Here is a 10,953-nt window from a genome sequence, read left to right on the forward strand (position 1 = left end):
GGGCTGAAGCTCACGTGGTGGCGCCTGAAGGTTAAAACAAATTGGAAATAGCGTGTGTGTGTGTGTGTGTGTGTGTGTGTGTGTGTGTGTGTGTGTGTGTGTGTGTGTGTGTGTGTGTGTGTGTGTGTGTGTGTGTGTGTGTGTTTACAGTTATTGGGAAAGGCCATTCTGTGTTCTAGACATAAGAAATACTTCATGTTGGATACATGGGGGTGAGCGTGCGTGTGCGTCTGAATGTGCGCGCGCGCAAGAGAGAGAGTGGTTTCCCGCTGTCTAGTCCTTGTTGTGGTCCTTGCTCTGTTTCTTCATCTTCATCCTCCGGTTCTGGAACCAGATCTTCACCTGCCGCTCCGTCAGGTTAAGCGCGCGCGCCACCTCGTGCCGCCGGTCCCGCGTGAGGTACATGTTGAACAGGAACTCCTTCTCCAGCTCGAGCGTCTGGTATTTGGTGTACGGGCAGCGCTTCTTCCTGGAGGAGCGCGCGTGCAGCCAGTTGGCCGACGGGTCGGCTGGAGGGAGAGAAGAGGGAGAGAGGGAAGGCGGTTAGTGAGACTGGGCTTTACAGCATTAAAGCAACCATAAAACCAACAGCTCTCCGTGCGTAAAAGTCGCAGAACCTTGTGCGTAAAAGCTCTGCTCGAAAACACCTGAAGCTGCAACTGTCGCTCCGCTGCGTAAACTAGTTTTATGACGTCAACAGGGGCGCAGATCTGACACAATTGGACCCACATCTGTTTTATTTTACACCACGTGGAAGACAGAAGGCCGCTGCATCCACCGTTATAGGAAATAACGAAAACAAAACATATTGTGTATATATATATATATATATATATATATATATATATATATATATATATATATATATATATATAAAAGAAAGAAAAAAAAAATTATGTATTTTTTGTTTTTTTTAAACGTTGAGCAAAAACGTTTTAAAACAACACTATTTAATTGTTGTATTATTGATTTAGTATTATTTTCATTTTTTTCTTTCTTTATTTTAGTTGTGCAATAACCAGCTTTAGAACCGGTTGGCTCCTTCCACAACTGCGCGAATTTCATTCACAGTTTAAGCAAACGCATTAAAAATGCAATACTTATTTTGATTGTGTTCGCTGCTTTGTTCACTGTCGCAGTTAATTATATATATATATATATATATATATATATATATATATATATATATATATATATATATATATATATATATATAGTAAGTATATAATAATTTCGGTTTGACGGTGACCTTCAACGGATGGATACACGACGCTCTATAATCACGGAGGTTTAGATCAGTGATCAGACATTTAGTAACAACAAAACAACACAAACACAATCCGGGAAGTGCATTCCTCCCCGCGTGACAACCAACGAACAAAAACACATGAAGGAGGATGTTTTTAGTTTAAAGACCTATAACTGTTTTGTTTGTTTGTTTTTTGCGTGAGAATGATCATATTCATATTGTAAGCACACTGGCGCGTGCGTCACTCCCGATTGCTCTGAAGTTAATAAACGGCGGGAAGATGTATGGCCCCTGATGGAATTAGAGTTAATATTTCCTGCATGCATCCTTCGCCTTTCATTTAGCTTCCAAACATTCGGTTTGATTTCCACACAATAACCGCTTGAACCCTTCAGGACACGCGCACACTGTTCTTCTCATAACGAACTACATAAAGGAACTATTAAAAAGCAGATTGCTCTTTGCAACATTGCCAAAATCAGCAGAATGAAAGGTGATAGAAATACAGGATGAATGTCTTTCAGCCGCATCTGAACCCTGAGACTGTTGGCAGAGATGGAATCACAATGTTGCACGAACGTAGAAAGAAAGTTATGAATTATTGCTGAGGTTGTTTTTCTTCTCCAACTCTGTCTTTCATCTTGTTTGGAAGAGGAATCCCTCTCCCCCCCCCCCCCCCCCCCCCGCCCCCCCCACCCCACCCCTCTTTATGGCTTTCAGACCGATGTAATTATCAGAGAGCTCTTCTTGTGGTTCAGGGCTGAAAGCTATCTGCTCTTCCCTTCTGCAAAGCTCCCAGCCGCTTGGCGACAGTCTCACAGCAACTCCACCGAGACAAAAGAGGAGCTCTCCCGCCTTTATAATGGTTGTTTTGTTCTTTTTTCACCTGAATATGTTTTGATGTTTTGAAGCAACTATCAAAACACATCCAGGAACATTGTGAGGTCTGGATGATTCATTTCCACTTTTACGTGTTCTAAATAAAACCTTTCAACCACAAGCATCGTTCCCTGTGGTTAGGCCAAGGCTCTTCTCCTCCAATCAATCACAGCAGCCGAGCTGCAGCCAAGCTCTACTTTCCACTCCTAGAGTCTGAAAAGAGCAACAAGAAGCTCAATGCGGACATGTAAAGCTTAAAGTCTCTGCCTTAGCAGCTATTTCTTAAATTGTAATCTGAGCAGCTAAGACAAAGGCCAAAGCAAAGCCACCCTGAGTTTCTTCATTGCATTTGTATCATTTTATCATCTCATATACTGGTGTTCAATTCCAAGTTTGGTGCCAAAACGTGTCTCGGAGAGGGGATTCCTTGGTTTCGGCTTGTCTTTGTGACACGAGAGCCTTCCAGAGGACGTAAGTCACGCTGGATGAAACACAGCAGACATGCCGTCTAGCCATCAGGCGGAATTTGGGAATCCAAGCTTCACATCTAAATCAATGTGGGTAACGTCAGGTTCTTAAAAGCGTCTCATTGCTGCTGTCAAACTGCAAAATAAACCTCAAGAGATTTATCCACAGGTCCGCAAGGCGAGGGCTTCTAAAGGAGATGTTCTATCCTCATATGTAAAATACAGCCTCCGTCCTCTGGACCATCTTATCTTAAGGGACCATCTTATCACTCACAAGTCATGAGGAAAAGCCGCAGCCTCAACACCTTCTGATGGCAAGCGAGGAGATTTAAAATCCCAGAGGAGCCGCTGGTTTCCCTCACTTGTGGAGGCTTCTCCTGTCAGCTACCCTGGCGGTGTGTTTCATCCTGTGACAGCACTTTGCTACAACGCCGAGGCAATTCACAAAACTGCAGATGACATTCACAACAAGGATTCTTTTAACTCCCAGATGTGAACAAAGACCTGCTTTAGTGCGGCGCCATGAGCAGGGCTGGCCTCATGTTTGATCAGATACCTCCACATGGAGATGGTTGACACATGCGACACACACAGCCGGAAAATAAACATTAGTGATAGTTACAAATAAATCGTTATCAAGAAAAATTATAGGAAAGTCAGGACACATTTTGACTTCAAGAAATTCCCATTTAAGGTCTATTTCCTTTCCCTTTCCTGGTTCTGATGGGGCCTCCCTGATCTCCTCATGGCTGAGACCCACAATGTGACGCTTTAAATCAATACAGCAATGCAGTTGGGGATGGAAAATCTGTCTATGTCCTAAATTATACATTCTTAAGATGTCAAACCTGACCAGTTCTTCTTTAAAACCTCAGCTTTCCTATCAGTTCATGTCTGTCCTTGGATGTAATCCACCTGATCTTGAAACAAGTCCATATAAAGAGTCCGTAGGGAAGAGGTCAGGGTGGACGGGTGGATCTGAAAACTACAAACATTTCATCCTTAAGACCGCTGTTCGTATCTCATGTTGTTATTTTAACACAAACGTCAACTTATTTTGTCCAGTCTGGTCTCATCAGTCATCCCACCAAATTATGTTCCATGTTTTCTACAGAGCCATAAGAAGTGAAGATGAATTGACACATGTCTGGGGGGCTTCAGACACACTGATCACGGTTGTTGCTGGATGTCCTCAGGAAATGCTCAGGAAAAACAACAAAATACCTTTTCATAAGGTATCATGCACACTGTACTTTTTAGCTAACACTATAATATTGTAGTAATGTTACCAACAGGTAATACCATAAGTACTTTTTGCAGGACTTTGGGTTCGGACTGCAAAGCCAAGATGGCTGCCGGTGATGTACAAGCCACCACCAGCCTCCGTCCCTATGGGTCTGACAGGACATATATTCCCATCAGCCGAGTTAGTTAGCGGCCATCATCAGTAAATATGTCCTTAATACCCTCTGGAATCAATCCCCTCCAACACGGCCAGCATGTAGAGGATCGATTTCATCTCAGGGCAAAATAATGCCTGCAAAGAGGTGAGAGGAGGGTGGAGGGGTCGGGCGGTGGGTGTGCGCTGCTTTTGTCACACCGTAAAGTGGGTGCTTTGCATTCCCCGGGTGTATAATCACCTCCAGGACCATTCATTACCCTCGGAGTTGCGCCGCGACCGCGGCTGTCACCCGGGATGACAGACTGGTGGTGGGGGCGGAGGAAGGGTGGCGAGTCCGGGGGCCGGTGGACGCCCTCGTCCCCCTTGCTTCATTCCAAGCTGTGGGACAGTAAGGATGATGACGGATAGAAAGAAGGAATACGGGTGTAGGGGGGTTATGTGTGTGTGTGTGGGGGGGGGGGGGGCCTAACGTGAAGGTTCCTCATAGGCCACATCCAGAAGCAATGTGTTGGCTCGGATGTCACTTGGACGAGCACATGGACCAAAAAGATTGATAATCCCGTAAATCTGTGGCCCCCGCGGCACGATGCGTTCAATTGTAGGCCAGTGTGTGTGTGTGTGTGTGTGTGTGTGTGTGTGTGTGTGTGTGTGTGCGCGTCCGCCATGATGAATGCTACTCGCGTGGAAACAGTGACCGAATCGGCAAGAAGACTAATATCACGTCCCGTCTCCCTCTCCCTCTCTTTCTCCCTCCCTTAGCAATTTCACCCTAATAGTTCCAGAAATTGACCTCTCATATATCCCAAAGGCACGTTATTACATTTCCACAAGTCGTATTTTATCCCCCCTGCCGCCCCACCCGGCTCTTACATCCCCATCTCGCCCAGCCAACCAACAGCAACACGCCAATTAATGGGGTTGTTCACCCGGCGTTATAACTTAATAAACTTCGGGGGTAATAACTTTCCTCGCACTGCCCGGCAGCAGCAGCACAAAGACTGAAGTGTAATCTTGTAGTTTATTCTTGATGGGCGCCCAGCAACAGTAACACAAAGGGAATCTGTAGCTGGATGCTGGCTTTGACTGGATGAGATGTTTTGAGGAGATCGGATTCCGCCTTCACACGGCGGACCTTTGGAATACCCGGGGAGGGAAATGAGTCCTGCAGCTCTGAGCCACTAATCACTCCTCAGATCCCGAACTAAAACGAGCCCCAGGTAGAGCTGGAGTCAGAGAGGCCAGGTAAACAAGTCGGGGGTCTAATTGGAGTTCAGCCTTCACAGCGTCCTCAAAATGTACAAGTTTGTATTTCATTGCATTTCTTATTTTCTGTTTGAATGTTTCCCTTTTATGGCAACGCAAGAGGTACCCAGCTAAGTGTCTTTAGAGCGCCATAACTCCAACTGTCTGTCCAACATTCCTCGCCATCAATAACAACCAGGACTTCCAAGAATTCTGCCGTGATGTAAAGGCAAAGCTCTCAGAGGAATTTGGCCCCTGTTGAGTGCCTCATTGGCGGGCCACTTGGAGTGCATAACGCGTGCTGTGCCGACATCCAGGACCAGGAAAATAACGACGAAATCCGATATTTTCAGAACATCAAAAGTTATTTTTTATTTGTTCTGCATTGTTCTACGTCTCTGGATTACAATCGCCTCGCATTCGGTACATTATAGACTATATGACACACTTTATCAAAGCCAAACCAAGACCAAAGCCCCAATGAAACCCAGCAGGTCATTTTATCAGCCGGAATAGTTTGACTCTCTTTGTGAGCTGTTTCCTGTTTCCAGTCCTTGTGCTAAGCTAAGATAACAAGCCACTGGTGTTTGAGCTTCGTACTATTCTGCCACTAGACAACCCATAACCCATCCCCACACAAATCAGAAATAACGTGTTGATGCTTCAGACTAAATTCCCCTGAAAGTGTCAAATCCCATTTGATAAGTTCAAAGAGGCCCGAGGCTATGCTAACACCAGCAGCAAGCGTTTTCCCTCCACTCGCTAAATTAGTAAAACAACCATTCAGTTGATCAGTAAAGCTCAAGTACGAATGTGTTTGGCTCGCATTGACAACTCCAACTTGCAGCGTAGTGTTTAAAATGGCTGCCATGCGAACAATAGACTCGCAGCTCCCACTACCTGCCGCCCCGCCGCACTGCACACAACATAAAAACAGAAAGATAAACCACAAGAAAGGCCTCTGGCAGGGAGGAACTTCCTCTAATTGAGTGCTGCCTGTTTGAACACTAGAATCCATTATAGAGCAGCCTTCATTATACCAGCGAGCCAGACTGGGACGCACACGGTGTTACTGGTGGAAAGTCTAATAATTCAGACTGGAGGCTGCTGGGCTCCATCCAGCCCTTAACCAGCTCCCTGCTCTGATGGATAGCATGCTCAGATCCTGTAATAAGGTGGCTGAGTGTGTGTGTGTGTGTGTGTGTGTGTGTGTGTGTGTGTGTGTGTGTGTGTGTGTGTGTGTGTGTGTGTGTGTGTGTGTTTGCTATTTAGAAAAAAAAGGCCAATGCGAGTGTGGAGGCCTCTCTTCTTCTCCCTCATGCACGCGCTCAGACGCATGGATCAAATAGATTTATCCGGCGGGATTCCAGGAGGGGAAACAGAGCCCCTTCACATAGCCTCCGCTTAAGAAATATAGAAAATATGAATATTAAAATAATATTTCCAGGGAGCTCCCACCCCAAATAAGCCCCGAAGCTTTTTGGAGAGCCGACCCGCCACGTGATGGAGTCACTGTTGTTGTTGCAGCGCTGCCCGCGCGCGCAGAGAGAAACAGAACAAACAGGCAGAACCCTCCGCGGCTCTATGTCAAGATGATTGCGATTCCATGACAGGTAAAATATTATTATTATCATTATTATTGCAGAGCGAGCAGATGAATACAACAGCAGCTCGCATGCGACCGGCAGCCAATAACACGAGGAACAGTTGCGCGTGCACATGTGGAATATGTGGGATCATTTTTTTTATTGAAGTCAATGAGATGTATTTACGCAACGCTTCAAGGCGCGCGCACCTTCATGAGCAGCTGGACTTGGAAGGTAGCAAACACATTTATTTCACCCAAACTTTTAAGTGTTCGTTTGTTAAAATGTTTTGATAAAAGTGATAAAAAAAAAAGGTTTTCCAGATACAAACACTAACAATTTAGAGGGTTAGATTATGCAAAAACACACATGGAGGGAAGTTCATTTCCACCAGAAGCCACTGTGGGATTTGCGTGAGACGCATCCTGACTGGCGCAGGTGTGAAGCGACCTCTCATACACGCGCGCACACACACACACACGCACACACACACACACACACACACACACACACACACACACGCACACACACACCGTGCGCATCTGGATGAGTGATGAGGCCTCCGCTCTATTTAGAATAATGTCGCCTGCTCCGCCTGTGCCAGTGATGGACTGGACTCCTCTTTATGGGGATATGTGCAGCTGATGGCAATAAGATGGGTTCTCCTTATTGTTGTGTTTACAGCCTTATTGTTGTGTTTAGTGCCTTATTGTTGTGTTTACAGCCTTATTGTTGTGTTTACAGCTCGGTGCTACAGAGGAGCGACGCCACATTTGAACAGAAATATGACGACAGAAGTCCGCGAGCACGCGCGTGTCTCACTTGATTGCATAATGACTCCTCAAAGCAGGAAAGGTGGCCTGAGACTGTTACTCTAAACTCTGAATGGTGATCCAGCCTCCAGGGCAAAGCTCTGCGGCTCCACTGACCGACTCTGGGTCAGCGGGATGGGGAGCAGGAGGCCTGCCGGACCGCTATGCTCCAGAGTTTATTATGTATTATGTTACAGTTTGGACTGGGCTGTGAACTGAACACGTCAAACCGACATGATGAGCTTTAATAAATAAAGAAGAGAAGAAAAAAAACAACACAATGAGAGACGAGCCTATACAATGCACCTGCGGTTAAAAAAAGAAGATACGACGAATCTAAACACAACCACTTTTCAAACAGGACAACAGTGCGCATGCCCGGAGCATTACTACAACGTTTACCTATAGAGCTCAACCAAAGAAGGCAACGTTACTGTCAGAGCAATGTTTGAGGAAGAAGAGCAGCAGATTGGAAATAAGTTTTTTAAAAAGTCTCTTTTTGGCATCCTCTTATTAATGGCGGTTTATATAATATTATGACCGCGTTAATACTGTGGTCACTTCAGAAGCACATTGCTCAACTTTATCACACAAGCATCCGTTAAAAAAAATATACACAAATTCTTTTGAACTGCATGTGGAGCGACAAGGATGCACATGTTTTATTGGACCTTTCCCAGCTAATCCAACACGCGAATGTAACCTATATTCAACTATGTTACACTAACATCCTCATACTTTCAGTTGTGTTTCTTCAAACTGTCACATGGATGCAATAAACATAATAATGTAGCAACACAGTAATACAATACAAAGTTGTCTTTGTGTCCGCACTGTGAGGTATTGTTCTATACTTTGCCATTTAGTTTAGTTCTAATTACATTGCAAGTTGTTCATATTATTTTGTCCACCTATTTAAAGCATGTATCACATAAGATAACTATAACTATATACATATAGGTTTTGCCAAAGATGCCATATGTATATAATACATCTAGTGATGTTGTGGTACGGGCTGAGTGCCTCAGAGTGAACTCGGAGCAGCAGGATGAGGCTCTCTGGCTCCCCGGCTCTTTGTTCTGTTTTATGGCGGCATTAAAAGCATTTACACTCTCTCTCTCTCTCTCTCTCCCTCTCTCTCTCTCTCTCTCTCTCTCTCTCTCTCTCTCTCTCCTCTCGCTCTCCTTCTCTCGCGCTGTGTTTCCGGCTTTAATAACTTACTTTGCTCCAGGACGTCTTTGTCCTCGCTCCCCTCACAAATGTCCTTATTGTCGTCGAACCCGGCTCTGGATATGGCGGCCGGGTGGCTCAGCTCGCGCGCCGCCGTGGACGCCGACTCCAGGATGTACGTGGTGGTCTCGTGCTGGAGCAGTCCGCCGATTTTTGGCACGAGCTCCCCGCCGAGGTGGCCGAGCTGCGGCTCCAGCTTGACCTGCCCCTGGCCCCCCGGCACGGACTCGGAGCCGCGCGGCGGCGCGCAGTCGAGCCACGAGCGCAGGTACCGTGTGTCCGCCGCGGGCACGTGCTGGGCCGGGATGTACGGGTGGTACACGGCGGGCAGCCCGCTGGCGCCGTGGTGCGGGCTGAACGGGCTCCAGGACGACGAGAACACCGGCGGCTTCGGCTGGAAGCTGCACGACGGGTATGAGTCGGGATGGGGATGCTCCGAGTGCGCCGCGCCGCCGGGCTGCCTCCCGACAGCCACCGCGGCGGAGCTCGCGCCGGAGTACTGCACGCCCGGGAAGCGAGCCGGGCCGGAGAGTTCATCGCTGTCGTGACTTATGATGGAGTCCACGTAATAGTTGCTCAAAGTCCCAGAAATGGACATTCTCGGACATTATCTGGGAAACGCCGCGAGTTTCACTAAACGGAGAACAAGAAGAGAGACATTGCGAGATTTCCTCTCTCCCTTTCTCTCTTTCTCTCTTTCTCTCTTCTGTCCTTCACTGGCTCGCCCCCTCCCTCTCTCCCTCGTCCACTAGTCCCCTTTCCTTCCAAACAACTTGCTCACTATAGCGAAACAAAGTGCCACAGCCGACAGCCTCGCGGTGCGCGTGGGGGTTCGTGGGCTCTGTGCGCGAGGAGCGAACTGATTGGCCGGACTTCTTCTTCGAGCCTGATAAAGCGTCAATGGAGCGTAAATCAATCCGCGGGGCCCCCCTTTCTCTCTCTCTCTCTCTCTCTCTCTCTCTCTCTCTCTCTCTCTCTCTCTCTCTCTTCTCTCTCTCTCTCTCTCTCTCTCTCTCTCTAATAGATTGCACTCCGCACCCTTCTAAATAAATTGTCTTGTTTATATGCAATATGCAGAATGAGCGGTCCGTCCGTATATCTCGTCCGTGTCACTGGCTGCTGTCAAAGTCGGAACTCTCTATCGAACCGTTCAATTATGCGTCGTCTGGAAAAGCGTGCGCGCGAGACGTGGAGCGCGAGACAATGGCTGACAAATAAGTGGCGCCATTATTATTTTTTTATGCATGCGTTTATTTATTTATTTATTTTTCAACCTAATCAAAACAGATGCGCGTGCACTTGGGACGCATCGCCGGCAGCCACTCTCCCTCCACTCTTGCCCGAATTACGCGCGCGCGAGCAATCACTCCAATCAATCTCGACTTTCAGCGAGTGCGCATTTAAAGCGCCATTAGCGTATAAGCGCCCAGAGTCCTCCACTTAAAGGCGCAGAGATGTTCTTGTCCGAGACCAGACGGGGAGTAAAAAAATAAATAAAAATCACACCTACGTGTGTTTAATCACGGAGCCTCTCTGTGAGTATGAAGGTTTCGCTGGAGCTGCCCGGCCGCCCGACGCGCTTTTATTGGCAGATTAACAGTCATTTTTGTTAACGAGCGCCATTAAATTCGGGCCCCGCGCGCGGTTATGCCCCTTGTCTTTACAGCGCAAACTACTTCAACTACTTTTTTTAGGGGGACTCCGTTTAATACTATAATAAAAATCCTACATCAGGGCGGCTGCTTTTGCTTTTTTTTTACAGGGGTGATATATGACCTGTGGTGGTGCGGACCGTAAACGCAGCCTCTCTCTCTCTCTCCTTCTCTCTCTCACCCGGCTCGGGCGCTTCTCACTCAGCGGTCAGGCTGCTGGAGAGTAAACACAACTCTGGGGACAGGAGCTCGGTGGACTGGGGTGGCGGGTGGGGGTCTTGCGGGTCTTGCGGCTTTTAGGTGACCTGGCTCTGCGGCCCGCATGGAGCTCCATACCGATGATGCGCTCGCAGCGGTTTTGAGGGATGAAATCCGTCTCTGGGCTTTTTTTTTTTTTTTTTTTTAATGAGGAGACCGGAGAGCGGCGGCAGACC

The 10,953-nt window shown here is 47.2% G+C and overlaps 1 protein-coding gene across 1 annotated transcript; it reads right to left on the reverse strand.

Annotated features, from left to right (window-relative positions):
* Nucleotides 1–273: 273 nt before the first annotated feature.
* Nucleotides 274–9,465, reverse strand: LOC306750429 (homeobox protein Hox-B9a-like; the record flags this gene model as incomplete). The annotated part of the gene is made up of 2 exons (XM_079233850.1): nucleotides 274–509; nucleotides 8,859–9,465. 2 exons carry the CDS (start codon nucleotides 9,463–9,465, stop codon nucleotides 274–276), a joined length of 843 nt encoding a protein of 280 aa, XP_079089976.1.
* Between the last annotated feature and the right edge of the window lie 1,488 nt (nucleotides 9,466–10,953).

This window comes from Taurulus bubalis, assembly GCF_910589615.1.
Source record: "Taurulus bubalis genome assembly, chromosome: 17".
NCBI classification, from domain to species: Eukaryota; Metazoa; Chordata; class Actinopteri; order Perciformes; family Cottidae; genus Taurulus; species Taurulus bubalis.